This window comes from Zootoca vivipara, chromosome 7 (assembly GCF_965207765.1).
Source record: "Zootoca vivipara chromosome 7, rZooViv2.hap1.1, whole genome shotgun sequence".
Lineage (NCBI taxonomy): Eukaryota > Metazoa > Chordata > Lepidosauria > Squamata > Lacertidae > Zootoca > Zootoca vivipara.
This window is the reverse complement of record NC_142590.1, coordinates 27,092,940-27,112,263: the sequence shown is the minus strand read 5'-3', so window position 1 is coordinate 27,112,263 and position 19,324 is coordinate 27,092,940. Positions and strand designations below refer to the sequence as shown.

Here is a 19,324-nt window from a genome sequence, read left to right as displayed (position 1 = left end):
GTTTGCACTCTGCCAAATATAATTTAGTTATATAAAAATGTGCTTCCAAAGAAGAACTTGCAACGAGTCAAAAACCAGATTGCATCCCAGTCCGAGTCGAGAAGTGAGGACGCACTCGCAACAGGCCAACATAAACATTGAAAACAGCTATTGCGTTATTAGTTTTCTCTTACTGAAATATCATTCCAGAATTTGGAAACGTCAAGGTGATTTGTTTGCAGAAACTCAGTAAACCACTTTATAGAGCGCTTACTGCCTTTATCTTCTGTTTCGTCCCGCTCAAAACGCTCATTATGCTTATTCACAGAGTAGTTGGTCAGGTGCATAAACAGCTGGCCCTGAGAGGAAGAGAAGATAGGAAAGGGTCACTACTGAGCTACAGGTACAAAGACATTAATCTGAGGTAAGCCTTTCTCCGGGTGCCACCACCAACTGACATGCCACAGGTGGCTACTGGCGAAAGGCCCTTCTCACTGTTAGCCCCCCAGCTAACACCATTTTATTTTTATTCCAGGCCTTTTAAGATCATTTCTACAGTCATATGATGGTCCCTAGGAGGGTGTCCCAAGGACCGTACTTACTTATTAATGCCAGCTATATCCCACAGGAGGGCATGGTTGTGTAATTAACCCCCCTCCATATTATCCTAACATCGGCTCTGTTAGCAGGGATATTTTCTAGCCAGAACTCTCCAGAAACTCAGTTCTGGTCACCCGGGTCAAAGTCCATTGTCCTGATCACTACACCATACTTGCTTTCCATAGGAAGATTTCCCTCTTAGAGGGTGGAGCATAGCTGCCAAGTTTTCCCTTTTCTCACGAGGAAGCCTATTCAGCATAAGGGAATTTCCCTTTAAAAAGGGGAGAACTTGACAGCTATGGGGTGGAGTGAGAACTCCGACCACAAAGAGGGACACTCAATGTCTGGCGCCTCTTCCCTGCCACTGCAAAAACATCTGTGTCCCTTGTCGTACTGATGTTCAAACTCCCCCAAAGGGAGCAACATCAGGAGTGGGCCAAGGAAGGGTTAGATCTGAAGGGTCCCAAAGCTTCCCGGTCACCAGACACACACTAAATTAAGGAGAAAACTACGCTGACCTAGGAGGTGTCATAGTTATTTCTTTCCCACTGTTCCAAGTGAAAGGGAAATTGGGTTGCTGGGTTTTTTAAAGCAGAAAATGATTGAATACAAGGCGGCGGCTGTATCCTCACTTCCAGCCCAGAAGTGTACTGGGTGAGGCAGCTCAGGTGAGCATTTGGTTCTCCTTCCCCCCCTACACGCATTAGGACTGCAGCCCAAATATTTGAAATCCTGGGTAAATCTGCTGCATCATCGTTTTAAGCTTAGCAGCTGCACTTCAACATTTACTGATACTCAATCCGCTCAGAAAACATTGCTGTTGGGATAGCAACAAGAAAACGAGGCAAGGCCTTTCCACTGCAAGATGCAAGTATGTCCTTTTTCAAGGCACAAATTGTATTTTCTGTATCATCGCAATTATCCCAAGGCCAGAGAGATGTCAACAACATAGGATTCTCTTGTGCTGGAGTTTCCAGGGCAGTGGGAACATCTGGAGCTTTTTCCAGGGACAAGTGTCTCTTCCAATTTGATATTCTCTCTGAATTTACAGCCACGAGGGTGAAAAGTTGGAGCCGAAGGTCACGACACACTCATGTTGTCCACGGATTGGGAAAAAAGGCTTGAAGAGGGGAGTCTTACTCTACTTGCATGGTTCCAAGTCACAGTAGAGATTACACATTCAGAGAAAGCTCCCCACCTCCTGTTTCGGACCTTCCCCAGTACGAACCGGTAGATGGCGGGCAAACAGGGACGGTTAGGGGGTGGAGCCAGTAGGCATAGCCTTGTTTCCACACACAACACAATGTTAAACGTGTGATCCCTGAAGGAACACATGAACAGCGTTTTCCGAGTGTATCTTATTAGCCTGCTGATGTGCATCACAGGCTCCAACACAAGGTGGCCCGGGTGAACAAGGACTAGAATTTGCCTAACTAAATTGTTCAATGTTTTTTGCTCAAAATTTCATTCCCTTTTTCCTCTTCTGGCACCTAAACTATTTTGTGCTCAGAAGTGTTTTGTTTGATCCTAACAACCACTTACCAGATTTGAATCATTGGGGGGATGATACAGCTCTGTGCCCATCCTCACTAGCCCGTCATGATATAAAAATATTTTTAAGGGATCACAGGATGTCACCAGAATGTACACTCTTAGATCGAATTTGTAGCCTTCAATAAGAAAGGGCTTGTCAAGATATTCCTGGACTATGAGGTGTTCCTGAGAATGCAGCTTCTCTCCATTTCTTGTGAGGGAGATCCTGGTTAAAAGGCACAAAGATGAGTTTTAAACACAGAAAGTTAAGTAAACCCTCAGAAATACAATTACAGCTCTGACAGATCATTGGATCCCATCAGTTCAGAAACTGATGTTTATAATTTGCTTTAACAAGACAACAACTTGATGCTCTCCAGATGTTGTAGTCCAGTAATGTCTAGAGGGCACTAGGTTAGCAAAGTGTGTCTAAGGTCATACACAACTAACAACAACAACAACTTATTTATATGCTGCCCATTTGACTGGGTTACCCCAGCCACTCTGGGCTGCTTCCAACAAATTAAAACACGATACGACAAACACAAAACTTCCCTATACAGTGGTACCTCGGTTTAAGTACACAATTGGTTCTGGAAGTCCGTACTTAACCTGAAGCATACTTAACCTGAAGCGAACTTTCCCATTGAAAGTAATGGAAAGTGGATTAATCCATTCCAGACGTGTCCACGGAGTACTTAAACTGAAAGTACTCAAACCGAAGCGTACTTAAACCAAGGTATGACTGTACAGGGCTGCCTTCAGGTGTCTTCTAAAAGTCAGATAGTTCTTTATCTCCTTGACATCTGATGGGAGGGAGTTCAACAGGGCGGGTGCCATTACCAAGAAGGCCCTCGACCTGGTTCCCTGTAACCTCACTTCTCTCAGTGAGAGACTCTCCTTCAGGTATACAGGGCCAAAGCCATTTAGGGATTTAAAGGTCAGCACTAACACTTTGAATTGTCGGCCACATGTTCTGGTGTTCCCAAGAGATCAGATAAGTCCCCTTGCTTTTGAAGCCTGTTTTTACACTAAAGCAATGCAAAATGATCTCCAACATATTTAGGACCAAGGGTTCTTTGGTGATCCCTTCATGTGTGGCTTCATTGTCACCACTGGAGTTTGTGCTCATTGACTGCAGTAAAATCAACCAAGTTAAGGAATTAAATCAGCTTTTTAAGTCATAAGATTCTCCAGAGAATCTATCCAGCTGCTTTGTTATGAGTGCCATCAATTACGTTTCTATGGCCTCACACATATTTACCTTTTAAAAAAATCCTGTCCTGGCAATTGGTTGAAGCTTTATTTAAAAGAAACCAAGCTGAAAATGAGCATGAATTATTTTATCTTATTACACCATTTCAGACTAAAAAAATGAATAAAAATCATTTATTGCTGATAAGCCTGTGCAAACAACTTTAGCTATGTTGGGTGCTCTTATAAGATAATGCATTGACAAATATGCAGATCAGGTCAATTCTTTATCAGCTAGAGAGAGAAAGAAAAAGAAAAGAAAAAAGCAAATGAAAACAGATGTGTGTTACCATTTTTACTATTGTGTGAAAAATCTGATTCGCATTGTTGTTGTTATTTCTAAATTCATGGGTCATATTTGCAAAGAACAATAAAATCTATATTCAGCGCAATTTACAGTAATAGGAACAGCAGGTGAAACACAAGATTGAAGAACCTGTAAGCAGCCTTCCCATGAGCCCCAGCCTCCACCTCCCATCAGCCCCAGCCAAGGCATCCAATGATCATGGACGATAGGAGTTGTAGTCCAGCAACATCCAGAAGGCATCAAGTTGGAGAAGGCTGACTTAAAGAAGCTTCTTTAAACCTTGCACATACCCATGGCCCATTGCACCGTTAGCTGGTTTGACGATGAATGTTTTCTGTCTACGTTTTCTCTTGAGTTCTTTTACGTAATTCTGGAATTGTGTGTACTCTGCTGGGAAGATCCATGTCCGAGGAATAAAGCTGTACTCCTGAGGCTGAGATTTGATCATTCTGGGGGAAAGAAGAAGAAGAATTGCCAAAATGGCAAAACAATAAGAAACCAAGAAAGAAAGAAATTTTATTAAGGGGGGGGGGGAACATTTGACAAGTTTTTGTAAACATGCAAGTTTGTTAGCAGGATTTAGGTAAAACAAGCAGTTAAATGCAGTGCTTTTTTCTATTAAAAATGTTTAGGGGTGCTCTCATTTTCCTACTCATATTGAAATACTGCCCCTCAATGAGGCCAGACTTAGATTCGCAAAATGTTTAGGGGTATGCATACCCCTGCATCCCCCCAGAAAAAAGCACTGGTTAAATGTATGCTAAAGATAAATCGGGGAGTAGGTAATAAACGGAACAATGTAGGAAATGCCGTGTTAAAAATTTAAAACTATAAGAAACTGCAAAGGGGGTGGAAGAAAGTCAAAACATATGTGTTTGTTGGGAAATTATCAGATCTGTATGTCTGTAAAACTTTTAAATTAAAAAAAGAGGAGGAGGAGGAGAAGGAAGGAAGGAAGAAGAGTTTTCATATTTTGTGGTTTAAGCCTGCTATGTTTCATTATCAGATACTAACAGACTGGGCCTCCAACTGTTCCACTGGAGCAAATGGGTTGTATTCAACACAGTCCGTGTGAGAGTGAAATGGACTTCTGCTTGCACAATAGCCTTGACTTACCTCTCCTCCCCGCAGCACCCTCACAATCTGCTCTTGAGAATTAGGAACCTTCCAGAGCAGATTCTGGGGGATGCACAGGCTGCAGGGGATAGAAGAGGAAGAGGAAGTCCCATTGTACGAGAGGAGGATTGCTTACACAACATCCTATTCCACTCAAGGTCATCAATATGAACAGGGTACGTACCAAAATGACACAAAAACAACCTGTAATGTGTAGTATCACCACAAAGGTTTGCCGACGTAACAGAGAACATTATTAATGTAACAACAGCAGGATTACAGAAAAGTCAAAAGGGGATTTGCTATTTAATATTTGCATGCATGGATTTCTCTCTTTTCCCGAGTTCAATTATGTATTGCATAGTCTGACATTTCCTCCAACAACTCACAGGGGAACCCTTAAGGCAGGCATGTCAAACCTGCGGCCCTCCAGATGTTTTGGACTACAATTCCCATCTTCCCCAAACACTGGTCCTGCTAGCTAGGGATCATGGGAGTTGTAGGCCAAAACATCTGGAGGGCCGCAGGTTTGACATGCCTGCCTTAAGGGATAGAATTTTTATTTGTACCATTTACCCCATTTGCAGTCTATTCCTTCATTTACAGGGGGCTAAGGCAGGAACACATTCATGGGAATTATCGCTCATTCCATTCACTGATACTTCTGATGTAAAGGGGAACCATGATATGCCTAAAGCAGGCATCCCCAAACTTCAGCCCTCCAGATGTTTTGAGACTACAATTCCCATCATCCCTGACCACTGGTCGTGTTAGCTAGGGATCATGGGAGTTGTAGGCCAAAACATCTGGGGGGCCGCAGTTTGGGGATGCCTGGCCTAAAGTTTGAGGTATTTAAAGAGTCGTTTGTACAGGGAAACATTAGAAGATGCTTGTGCGGTGCCACTATGCCACCCCGTGCGGCATGTAGACAGCAAACAAAAACCTAAGAGCTTTGGATGTAATGTATTAATTCCGCAAGGAGATTATGCAGGACTGCCATTGGAAAGAAGAGGTCTGTGCTTCAGATTTCTTGCCTCGTTACGAAAGTTGCAAAAATTAACAAGCACATCTGCAAAACCAGGACTGCAGCCAAGAACATCAAGGCCTCAGTACAATAGATAGCCTGTCACAAAAACTACTCGCTAACGGCACAACAAAACACAATTGCCACTATTGTTTTATTGCTGTGCTCAGGATCATTATAGATCCAATACTGGCACTACAGTGATTCAGATTACAACCAAGGTACCACACACAAAATTGTATTACTGTCTCGTTTAGCAGCTCAGCTAGGTTTTTTGATATTTGTACTTCTACAAAAGTGACAAAAGGACTTATTCTTTCATTCAAACGAAATGCCAATTCGTCTCACTCAATCTGGGATGTCCATCCATTGAAAGACTTCACATACGAGGCGATATGAAACCTCTTTGTGATTGAGCGTGATTTGTGATGTCTTTTGTGTGTGCTGGTCATCAGGTGATAAACGTGGTTGTAGGAACGGGGCCAATGGCTCAGTATTGTATTCTCCAAAGTATGCTATCTAACAGATTAGAATCACATACGTACACTTGGTGGTTGTTTCAGTAATTCAGAGCTCAGGGTTGCTGATGCACACAACTGATCCACTTTCCCACTTACTCATCCACAAGACAAAAGATGGGGAAATCTCATTAGCAGCAAAAGTGACAATAATCCACAGAAGGAGAGAAATCCACTCTCTATAAGGGAGCTTTCTTTTTCCTAGGAACAACTCCTTCCACTAGTGAGCTGAAATACTGACACTTTCAATATTTGCCTGGGCCTCAGGCCACTTATGTAAGCCCCTTTTGAATGAAAGCTAATGGAGCTCATGCCAAAGAACTGTTCTCTGTTCCACCTTTCCTTCTTGCCAAGAAATTAACTTGCAAATGTGAAAAATTCCCTCTCCTATTCTGGACCAAGTCTAAGCTCAGGATACCTCTCACAGAACGACAAAACTCACCAGAAGAGGACTTATACCTTTCGGAATCAAGGTGAGCCTACTATGAGCACATAAAATGGAAAGATGTGATCCTGTTCTTATTCCCATTTGAACCAAGAGAATGGCCGCCGTTTTTCTTCATTCACACAGTTGCCTCTAGACATCCTCTTTGGAATAAAAGCGAGGAGATTTGTTTTGCCACTTCTGCAGCATGCTTTCTTAAGAAGAACTCCCAGCTACGCTATAATTAATGGGTGGGATTCAATGCCACACTATTACAAATGTCGGATCTGCATGAGCATTTCAGCTTGCCAGACAGAACATGCAGGCTGTTCTAGGGGGTGGGGATCTCCCAACCCACCTGACCCTATTTTGAGGGGCACAAGACAAGGAAAGGGAGGGGAGCTCTGTTGAGCAATCGAAAGCCCATGATTCAAAATTGTTCAATCTGCCTGTCAGGAGTGTGTGCAGGAGCCCTGTGAGTGGTAGGGCTTCGCAGGACTGGGGCCTTCCTGAGTTTGGCCTGGAAGGGCAAGGCACGGCCACACAGGTGAGGCTTGACGGAAGACTAGTAGCACCTGGTGGCAAGGGCCAGGAGGGGTATATAGGACCAGCATTTCCCTCTGGCTCTTTGCCACAGCAACTTGCTACCCACCTAGCTGTGCTTTGGCTTCCTGATTCCTAGTTTCCTAACCCTCAGACTCTTGGCTTCCTGATTCATGGACTCTTGGCTTCCTGACCCCTAGACTGCTGACCCTGGACTGCTGATTCCTGCTTCCCAACCTCTACCGCAGTCCCGATGTACCAAGCCAGGACTCTGACTGCCTGTAACCCAGACCGTGACACTGCCCAAGGCTTTTTTTTTCATTTGTTTTAGGGCTAAGCCAAGTGCCCAGGTGGCAGGCCCATGTTTTAAACACAGTTCTGTTCCACCCTCATAGAATGAGGGTGAGTGGTCCAATTTTAAGAGAAAAAAAGAACACACAGTCGAGGAGTGCTAACCACCTGCAACCTATGCCATATCCCCTCCTCACAATTCTTTCCCTCAATAGTACTTTTTCTGAGTTGGGCTCCGGAACCAGAAATGATCTGCATTAATGGGTGGAGCCATAATTCCACACCCCTAGCCTGTTTCCCCATCTCCCCCCAAGAATTCCACCCCCTGCAGATCTGCATTAAGCTACATGGTCTTTAATTTGAAAAGCTCATTCTCGGTAATCTAACCAAACCACACAGTTCACACAGAACAATTTAGGTGACCATCCCTGCATTAAGGAGCTAGATAGCAGGTGCTGCATTGGTCTATATCTTTGTTCAAGATCATAATTCTTCACATACACACACACACACACACACACACACACAGAGAGAGAGAGAGAGAGAGAGAGAGAGAGAGAGAGAGAGAGAGAGAGAGAGAGAGAGAGATAACCAGATATCAACAAGGGCCCTGATCTCATAACCTTCACTTTATGCAGAGAGCTCTCTTCAAGAACATACAAAGGAATCTGTGCAGAAAATTTCCTTTTGGCAATATCCCAACAACAGCAGGGATCGGGGCCGCTCAAAGCTACAAACATTGGTCCAATAACCAAACAGGCATTTTGCCCTAGCTGAGAAACACATGCACTAAGACATACCTGGGGAAATGGTTACATACAAAATCCATCTTTATTTCTTCTCTGCTGCTTGGAAAGATTTCCCTACTTCTTTGGGGGTGAAGTTACTGGAAGATCTATCTATCTATCATCTTCCCTTCTTCTCTTTCCATGGTTCATTTTGCATATCATAAACCCCTGCATGTTTTACGTAAACTAAACCATTCAGTATTCCATTATTACATCCATCAAAACCTATTTACACTGCTGAATTTATCTTAAGGCTGCCAACATTTTCAAGTGTAGACAATTCCCCCCCCCATGTATTCACCAAACATTTTCCAATCTTCTCTAAACGTATGTTCTTCTTGTTCTCTTATTCTATATGTTAAGTCTGCAAGCTGAAGTTGCCATTCTTCTTTAGTTGGGACCTCGCTCATTTTCCATTTTTGGGCTAATCAGCTATTGGAAGCTTTTTACCACGCCAATAAGAGTGTGCAGAGCAGTTCCCTAACCAGTCAAGCCAGAGGATCAGGCCACACTAATAACAACATAAGGAAAGTCCATTGAAAGAAGAGACCATAATAAGGCCCATCTACTCCAACATTGTGTTTTCCACAGCGGTCAACCAGATACAAGCAGAGCATGGAAGGAACAGTCCTCCCTTTCTGTATCTCCCATTCAAATGATATTCTAGAGAACTGCTGAATCTGAATCAGAGAGTTCCCCATAGTATTGTGACTACACAGCCATCTGTCACTCACAACAGGGTCTTGATAAAACACGGGGGCTAAAACTGATCCACAAAGTCCCTAAGATTGTAGAAAATAATGCTACATTACAAAAAGAGAGAGTTTATTAACCTCTGTTCCTTTACACACACAAAAAAATTAAAAAGGAAATTACTTGGTCATGTTTCTTGCTAAGAAATCCTTCCTACAGATCTCGCCCATTCCTGGAAAGTGGTTGATTCTCTGGCGGGAGAAAAGAGGGGAAGACATACATTAGGGAAGGGTTGGCAATTAAACTTACCAGAATTTATTTTAGACTTGTAACGAAATCAGTACCTACAAGAGACCGCTATTAATTGTGCTAGGTAGATGCTGGAAATCTATTAGACAGCATGGGCCTGTTTAATTATTACAGTGGTACCTTGGTTCTCAAACTTAATCCGTTCCGGAAGTCCGTTCCAAAACCAAAGCGTTCCAAAACCAAGGTGCGCTTTCCCATAGAAAGTAATGCAAAATGGATCAATCTGTTCCAGACTTTTAAAAACAACCCCTAAAACAGCTATTTAACACGAATTTTACAATCTAATGAGACCGTTGATCCATAAAATGAAAGCAATAAACAATGTACTGCAGTCACACAATCAATCAATCAGTAGCTGAACTGGGCTCCACACAGTCACAAAAACAAAACAAAAAAGCCGCAAAAACAAAACGCAAAATAGCAAAAACAGACAGACCTCAGCGTAACACTCAAAATGGAAGTGTGGCACTCAAATCAGAGCGTAGCACTCAAAACGGAGCACGTTCAGCATCTGGAGAAAGTTCACAAACTGGAACGCTTACTTCCATGTTTGCAGTGTTTGGGTTCCAAGTTGTTTGAGTACCAAGGCATTTGAGAACCAAGGTACCACTGTACTTGGTTTCAGGTGCTCACTCTCCACCCCACCCCACCCAGCACTGAAAGACCATATAAGAAGCAAAGGGGCACCATGTTGGGTTCACGGCCGTGCCAGGATCTAGACCTGGGGTGGCCAACATGGGCCACAAGGTGTGGGAAACAATTCTCATCAGTTCCAGGGGGCAATGGCCAGGGAGGATGGGAACTGGAGTCCTCAACATCTGGGGAGAACCATGGTGACTATCCCTGATCTCCCAGACTTACATCCAAGCACACTAGTTACTGGGACCTCTTGGTGGAACTCCATTAGCTAAGTTCTGGGCAATAAGGATTCATTTTAGGAAAACAGAAGCAAAAACGGGAGAGAAAAGGCTTGTGGATAAGCACAGGGGGAAGGCTCAGTCAGTGGGCTGCTCTTCAGATGGGCATATCTGGGTAAACTCATCTACAGAGAAGTAGTGACTGACATATAGGCACGCAGATCGGCGAGGGCCCATTTGAATGAAGACATATAATCAGCCTGCCAACACTTTCACTTGCTTACTGTATTAACCAATGCACAGAAGCCTGAGAGTGCTTTTCTCATGTCACCAGCTTTTGATTTGGGAACATGAAAGACTGAAGTGGTCCATCAGCTTGAGGTGGTGCAGTATCAGTCAAAGGGATTTGGAGAGAAATGTGCAACCACCAAATGTAGAATCGATTTGCACATCCCCCCCCCAAAAAAAAATTGAAATCCAGCAGACCTCTGCAAACAGGAAAGTCAACTCTTGCTTCCCATTAAGTCGGTAGAAGGTAATGGGTACATAATCATGAATGCACAATTAAATATACAGATCCCCCCCAAAAAAGTTTGAGCAATACAGAAATGTTACTATTTCTTCTTCTGTCCTGATCAAGGTGCCCAAGGCTACCTAGTTATTTCTTCTTTGTACCTGGTAGTTTCGGAGCTCGGCAATCTTTTCCTGCTGCACGGCACAATCACTCCAGATGAGATTTGCAGTCTCATCGTCGTCCCGAGTCTTGACATAGCCCATTTCTTCAATTACTACGCGTACTGCAAGAGAGGAATAGGTACATGGGAGGGGGAATCAAACTAGACTCTCAGGGAAAGTACACATAATTTAGTCATACAGCAGTACTAGTACACAGGCTATTATTGTTTTTTAAAAAAAAACTTGTGGTGCTCACCTTGCGATATTTTATTTTGCAAATCTAATCCTGCCGATTGCATAGTTAAAATCACTGTGCTGCTGGGGTGGAAGTAAACATTAGCTTGCTAAAGGAACCGACAAGAGTTTGTCGCTCAACCAAAAATGATTGAGGAATAGCCCATTTAGTTCTCAGCTGCATCTCTGACATGATGCAATGTGTTGGCTGTGAGAAGGGATGAGAAGGATGACCTCACAAGCAAGGGTGGTTTCTTATCTAGGCATAAATAATCAAACAGAAATCTGTTGATATGCACACAAGAGGTTGGTAGAGCAATTGGTCATGTCTGACATACCAAAGCAGGGGGAGAGGTCACAGAAAATGAGCAAAGGGGAATCACAGAACTGTAGAGTTGGAAGGGTCATGTAACTCCCTGCAATTCAGGAATATGCAGCTGTCCCATATGGGAATCGAACCTGGAAGGCATGAGAATCCAGCCTGAAACACTGGAGGGCCACTGCAAATCAGGGGAGGCAATACCGAGGTCTGCCTCGACTGCTTCCTGTTGCTTTTTGCTATGTTTCTTAAGGCTTTGACAGAGCGATGCTCGAGTCTTATGATGGAGCATCAGAAGAACCAGTCGCATTTCTACGGGTATGAAAATCTTTTTACGGAAAGGACAGCTGGAGACCAGCCATACGACCCCAGCCAGAGAATGGCGTTCTGAATGGTAATTACAAGAAGACTATTCGAATGACAGCGCCCTCGTCATAAGCCCCTGAGATCTAATTTCCTGTGACTAAACTCAGAAGGTAAAAAAGCCAACCTCCGGCCCAGCAAGAAATGCGCTCTCTGCTCTTTTGCAAGCCATGTGTAAAATTAATGTGAAATGGGTGAGGTGTTGAGCTTAATGCACTGTGAGTAGTCCTGTTAGTTAGACGCTGGAATGATTTAACAGAAGGCACTTAACGCACACATTCCAGCAAATGTGTGAGCTCTTACAGAACTAGGACTAAGCCTTTAAGCAGCTATTCTCTCTCAGGTGACATTTCAACCAAGCATAAATAAACCAGAGTTTTAGGGCACTAAGACTTGCTGCTGACTCTGCATCCAAAACATCTGGAAGTGCGACTCATACAACAAACGTTGATGCAGGCTATGGGCCTGATCAGTGCCTGGGTGGGAAAATATTAGGAGTTTCATAAAGGCAGTCTGGGTTTATAGAATCACAGCGTTGGAAGGGACTCTGAGGATCATCTAGTCCAGGCACCCCAAACTTCGGCCCTCCAGATGTTTTGGCCTACAACTCCCATGATCCCTAGCTAACAAGACCAGTGGTCGGGGAAGATGGGAATTGTAGTCCAAAACATCTGGAGGGCCGAAGTTTGGGGGTGCCTGTTCTAACCAACTGAGTTATTCTCTCAGTGGCTAATTATAATAGTTTTTTTAATCTTAAATTTGTATACCACCCTTCATCCGAAGATCCCAGGGTGGTTCATCAATTCCGTAAGAACATAGTAAGTTCAGACCAAAAATTCCGAGTAGCTCGGTTATTTCTCACAGTAGCCAACCACATGCCCATGGCAACCCACAAGCACAACAGCAATAGTATCACGTTCTATCAAACTTTGACCTGGAAGCCTTTTTTAGCTATGAGACTTTCCTTGCTCCATCCACTTTTCTTTATTCTTATCACATAATTTAATTGTAAGGTAAGCAGAATATGTAGCTTGCTACCAATCTCATATTTTGTGCCAGCAACATTCGCAGTGATTGCTCCGTGTTTTTTCTTCTCTCTGACTTTCCTCCTTATTGTGCTTTGGTAAGGCAGCTCCGAGCTCAAAGTCAGAGAAGAGGTCCCTTGGTTATCTGTTTAAAAATAGGGAAGGGAGGGGGGGGATAAAATGCTATATCACCATCACAAAGTTCTCACAAGTAGTTAAAAAAGATGAACTGAACACACAGGTAAGTTTCCTTGTCGCCTGGTCTTAGGAGGCATAACAGAAGCAAAAAAGCCAAATTAAAAAGGGAGGACTTCCCTTTGGTTTAGGACAGGCACGTCCAACTTTGAGCAGGGTGTGATCTACAATCCAGTATCAAAAACTGGCAGTGATCTACCACCCTCCGAAGTCATTTAAATGGATCTTTATTTCAAAGATACAGTAGTTGTGTTTGGATATCATCTTGACAGATCCAAATAGTTGTTAGATGGACAAGTAACGAAAACAAGTGAGAAAAGTCAAACTACATTTTTATATTAGTTTACACAGATGTGAGGAGCCAGTCGGAGTGCACTGGGCTTCTCCATCTTTCCCCTACTGTTGTTTTAAATCACAGCTGACTTTGCGTCAGCATCCCCAAGCCCTTACTCCACCTCTATTTCCCCTACTGTTGCGATAAAGCCTTTCCCTCGCTCAAACTCACGGAGCAACAAGGGGGCTTTCCCCCATGTGTTTTGTTCTTTGCCTTCCTCACTGTTTGGCAGGGGGACTCCTTTCTTATTCTTTTCGTTGCATTTGAACTAGCAGGTGAGCAGGCGCGGAGCTTTTCATTTCCTGCCTCCCCCCCCCTCCACCAATGTCCCCCTCACGGAGCTCTAACCCCTCAGAAGGAGGGAGGAGGAGGAGGAGGAGCCTGCGACCAACCAATCGCAATTGACGTCTTGGACATGCCTGGTTTAGGACAATAAGGTATTGCAAACATATTGGAGCAACTTACATCTCACTCAATCTCAGTCCTGCTCCAACGAGATGCAGGCGCAGGACTATTTTATATTTTTAGATACATAAAAAGGTAAAGGGGCCCCTGACCATCAGGTCCAGTCGTGTCCGACTCTGGGGTTGCGACGCTCATCTCGCTCTATAGGCCGAGGGAGCCAGCGTTTTGTCCTCAGACAGCTTCCGGGTCATGTGGCCAGCATGACAAAGCTGCTTTTGGTGAACCAGAGCAGCGCACAGAAACGCCGTTTACCTTCCCGCTGGAGCGGTTCCTATTTATCTACTTGCACTTTGATGTGCTTTCGAACTGCTAGGTGGGCAGGAGCTGGGACCGAGCAACGGGAGCTCACCACGTTGCAGGGATTCGAACCGCCGACCTTCTGATCAGCAAGCCCTAGACTCTGTAGTTTAACCCACAGCGCCCTCTGCCCAAGACTATTTCAGGTGCCCAGACCTTTTCTGAATGGCATTTTTAAATTACTGTCTGCAGCTCACCTTCCAGTCTTGTACCATTAATTTTACTTTATTCTTTTGGGTAAACATGTTGCACTTTCATTTTTCTACACACCTCTCTGAATTAATATAATGTGAGCATTTTATAAAATCTCTTAAAATACAGATTAGAATACACCTTGGTCATATGAAGGAACAGTGAGATCGTGTGTGGTTCTCCCACTTTGTATACCCAGCATAAGCATGGGAACACGGTGTAGTATATGCATGTACATCAGGAAGCACATAATTCAGGTAACCCTGGAACTAGCCACTCCCACCCCCCTTTTAATATGAAAGAATGGCAGGGATCAGAAATATGCTTCGTGCCATACATTATGACATATGCGGTAGAGGAGGTGCATGTGCGCTGCCCAATCCCGTACATGGATTGGCAGGACGTGGAATTTTGCACCGTCCGTCTTTGACCGAATATAACCAGGAAAACGAGGCTTTCTGCAAGATGGCAGCCTACCTCCTTCATTGGGCAAGGATGGCATGGTCACTGGTAGGGTGCAATAGCTGAGCCCAAATCCTGCTGCACGCACTCAGGAAACTTCAAAGGCCCTCCAAGCCAGTTCTCTTAAAGCTCTTGTCATACCATGTCAGTTCAAGACTGTGGAGAAACTCAGTTCCGAAAAAGAAACAGGTGCCTGCGTTTAATAAAGACATGAACCCATTACAAAGAACTATGGAGAAAGCAAAATGCAAGGTTAGAAAGCAGCGTTGTTGTTGTTTTTTAAAAAAGGTACACATTAAGAATCGGATCGCTAGTCGAAGGAACAGAACCTTCAGATCCAACTCATAAACTTTAAGGTGGTAGTTTTCAAAAGGTGTTCCGGTGTTTGTTGCTTTAAAATTTGATCTCACGTACTGTTTTAGAAAAGACATGAAGAATAATCATTACAGCCACTAAAATATCCAGATGTTGCCCAGCATAGTTGAAGGTTGGGGTATCTAAGGAACGTCTGAAGCAGCCGAAGACCATTGACCTACTCCTGAGTAAAACTTAGCTGACTATCACCCATGGGCATTCTCTTTATCCCACAGTTACATCAAGTAGCATTGTGCAAAAATGTAGCCAGATGGGTGTGGTATAAATAATAAATTATTATTATTATTATTATTATTATTATTATTATTATTATTATTATTATGTAAAAGTACCAACACCTCTCAAATTCAAGCCGTGGCCAATTTAAACTCGCTACATGGTCACAGCAAGGGAGGGGAAACCCCATAGCTATCAGAAAACACTTTTTTGCTAACATGACAGATTAATACTGATGACAGAAGCTCTACTATGCTCCCGACTGATGCATAATATATTACAGTTTTAAAAGGGTAGGAGGAATGCCATGTCTTTAGTGCATTACAAGCCACCGTGCTTTTTTGGCCAGTTATGGACTTGACTGCACATACTCCCAATAGCTTATCTGGACTATAAACAAAAAAGCTTGCAGATGACAAGGAACAGGCACTCGAGGAACGGCTACAGAATGGCATTAATGTAAATGATGAGCAGGAAAAACTTGGCCTCTTGCACTGAAGTGCATGGGACACCATCGACACAGCCTATTTTGTTCATTCAGGAGGATTAAAAATATACAACTAGCAGATGAACATAATGCACATCAGCACTGGGGCAGAAAGCTCCATTCTCTATTAAATCTTCAGCTCTCTGAAAAAGCTTCCAGAGAGAGAACTGAGTCTTCTGAGATTCCCACTCATGATACAGGTACTTGACTCACTTTTGCCTCTGGTAAAAAGCTTTTGCATTGTTTCAGAAGCCCACAGACAACAGAGGGACAAAAGTAACATGTGTGTTGTTTGCCACAGAAGACCATGCTGCTGCTCTCTTGCCACTTCCAACTCTCTTTTTAAAACATTGCCTGCCTCCAGTCTTAATCAGCATGCAACAGTGCCAAGGTAGGAGATGTTGGCTTGGTCTCTGGACATTCATGTTGATTAAGCTGGGATGTGCAGAAGCCTTGTGCCACTCCTTACCACCACCACAGTATGCCACGGCTGAATACTTCCTGGAATAAATTACCGTATTTTCCCATTATGTCCAAACCAGAACACTATGGTTACCAGGACTGAAGGAAAGCAAGATTTGAAACCATCATTTCAGATCACAATTTGCTCCAAAACGTATTGGACATAATGGGCGACCATGGTTAATTAACCCAGGAACTCTTTGACCATGGAGTACCCAAAAGAGATGGTGAAAGCAGTGACACGAAAAGGGAGTATGCAAGCACAGGACTCATGCATATCTTGACTTACTAAGCAAAGATAGATCTCCAAGCTGGGTCAGCTTCAAACAAACCATGGTTAGCTGGGTCAGACTCAGAAGTAAAACAAATGAACTAACCCAGTTAAACAAACCATGGCTTATACAGAGTGAGAGAAGAGGTATGACAACCTGATTTTGGGCCAATACATTATCTTGCCTCCCTCTACAAGTTGCTAGAACCAGACGAAGACCAGAGAATGTCTCTCCAGAGCATCTCTGATAAGGTCTTGGGCTGAGCCAAATTATTGGATTGTTGAGATCTGGACTTGTCCACTTCCAGGGCCAAGCCCACCAAAAATGTAATGACATGGCGTATGCAATATCAGGCTAATCTGAGAAAGGATTTCAGCAATGCATATTTGGAAGGGAATCCAGTAACAACTGGCCTTTCAACTGATTAGTTTTAATGGAACATTTAATGCAAATAAGCCAGCCATTCTTAGAACATCACCTTAGCTATTTCTACAAAGGGTTTCATGTTTTCAGTTGTTGCCAGCAGATTGCAGGAACAACATAATTGTTGTGATTCAACGCCTTAGTTCAAAAAGTGTTGATTATGTAACAAAAGAAAAAAACCAGAACAGCTGCTAACAAGCAGCCTTTCCTTGTGCTTGGAGACATAGTTCCTACACCCAACTGCAATAAGGTCCTAACTGGAAAAAAATATTGGTGAGCCATTTTCAGATGGCCCTTTCCTTTAATTCCACCCAGCCACACCGCAAATGCAGCCAAGTGAATTGGATTGGGACAGCAGGACTGGGAGGGGTGGGGTTATAATTTCCCCTTATATTGTTTTCCTAAAGTGTAGCGGTTGTAGGGCTGGACTAGGACTTGGAAGACCAGGGTTTAAATCCCCACTCAGCCATGAAGCTAACCAGTTGACCTTGGACTACTCCATCTTCACAGCATTCTTGTGATGATAAAATGGTGAATAGGAGGTCGGTGCACGTCATCAAGAGGTCCTTGGAGGAAAGGTGGGATATGAAAGGTGGGATATGGATGGCATCATCACCATCACCAACATTATCCCAAAGACATTTGCCTCATTTTGAAGCTCCAGCCCCAATTGTTTGCTTTGTATCACTTAATCAGAGGTAAACTCTCTTTTTTTGTATATAATTTTATTGAGTTTTCTGTTTTACAATTTTAAATGCTCATTTTACCTCTTTAAGATATCAATGACTTCCCTTCTTCTCTTTCCATGGTCCATTTTACAGATCATAAATCCCTGCATATTTTACAAAAACTATACCACTCATTATTCCATTATTGCATCCATCAAAACTTGTTTACAGTGTTTTCAGCTGTACACAATTATTTCCCATAAATTCAACAAACATTTTCCAGTCTTCTTTAAATGTATGTTCTTCTTGTTCTCTTATTCTACATGTTAAGTCTGCGAGTTGTGCATATTCTGTCAACTTAAGTTGACATTCTTCTTTAGTTGAGACCTCGCACATTTTCCATTTTGGGGCTAACAAAACATGGGCCACAGTAGTTGCATACATAAATAACCTGGGAATTTCAGTCTGAATTATCCCCAACAGAAAGGACTCTGGTTTATTGGGGAAAGTGCTTTTAAACATTTTTCAAGTCATTATGGATCATTTCCCAATACTCTCTTACCCAGAATCAGAGGTAAACTTTGTAGACATAGGAACGCACACATAAATTTATTATTATTATTATTATTATTATTATTATTATTATTATTATTATTACCACCACCCACCTAACACCAGAAGGTAGCAGGATGGGTCAAACCAATGCAAAAATCTGGATCAGTTTAAGATCCTGACTTGTCTTCAGTGATAGGCCCATTTAGAGCACACTGCAATAGTCCAATTTGGAAGCAACCAGAGCATAGAGTACTGTAGCCAAATCATCTATGTCCAAAAGGGCTATAGCTGGCCAGAGCTGGAATAAGGAACTCCTAGTCACCAAGGCTACCTGAGCCCCCAAGCTATGGACCTGCTCCTTTCAGGGGACTGCAACCCCATCCAGAGCAGGGCATCTCACCACTTCACAGATTTGAGAACTCAAAACACATAACACCTCTGTCTTTTCAGGAGTCAGCTTCAATTTATGAAGCTAAGGAGGTGCTTGTTCTGCGCTGGATCACAGTGGTTTCAATGAGGGGTCTTTCCTAGCTCTCCGTAGAGATAATAGACACTGAACCTGGAATCACCTGAAAACAGACAAGCAACACCTGGAAGTCCACATTGTCAAACCAGACTCCAAACATAACATGGCATCTTAACTGCAAAACAAATGCACGTGGGGGGGGGGGTGTCAAGCAAGGAATTAACTTCCTTCCCAGCATTAATGGAAATGGAGGGTCTGTATATTCAGAAACACGTGTTTCTCGACCTCAATTACCCCGAGGCAAAGCCATGAAGAACCCAGCTCAATTTACAAGCTAACTTTCTGCTGCCTCCCAGCGACAAGCATGGCGACATTGCAAGGTCCACTGAATCTGTAATTTCGAGTCACTGCAAACCCTAACCTCAGGGTGCCCAGTCTTCGTCATGCCTTGAAATGCTGGCGCCAGAGCTCAGCCCCATGCAGGCAGAGCCACTCGCGAAGTTAGCAGGAAAGCTTTGTGCTCATGTGGTTACTAAAACCAGCATTTAAGAACAAACGTGATCTGGAGACCGTGTATTTTTATGCACGAGGAATTCTCCGGTG

The 19,324-nt window shown here is 43.3% G+C and overlaps 1 protein-coding gene across 10 annotated transcripts in view; it reads right to left on the bottom strand.

The window, feature by feature from the left end:
• The window catches only part of TTLL7 (tubulin tyrosine ligase like 7), a 75,236-nt gene that overhangs the window by 40,515 nt on the left and 15,397 nt on the right, over positions 1–19,324 (bottom strand). For 8 of the 10 annotated variants that reach the window (XR_015950987.1, XR_015950989.1, XR_015950988.1 and 5 more), the window contains exons 2-8: positions 14,813–14,990; positions 12,866–12,997; positions 10,912–11,033; positions 9,254–9,321; positions 3,964–4,122; positions 2,122–2,338; positions 174–338 (exon numbers count right to left, since the gene is read on the bottom strand). Coding sequence is in view for 6 of the 10 variants with exons in the window: in XM_060276783.2 (XP_060132766.1) it covers positions 174–338; positions 2,122–2,338; positions 3,964–4,122; positions 9,254–9,321; positions 10,912–11,033; positions 12,866–12,997; positions 14,813–14,837 (888 nt within the window). In the remaining 4 variants the exon portion in view is untranslated. Of the gene's footprint in view, positions 1–173; positions 339–2,121; positions 2,339–3,963; positions 4,123–9,253; positions 9,322–10,911; positions 11,034–11,167; positions 11,708–12,865; positions 12,998–14,812; positions 14,991–19,324 lie in introns of those variants that run through there. The other 2 variants (XM_088673881.1, XM_088673882.1) reach the window with 1 other exon arrangement.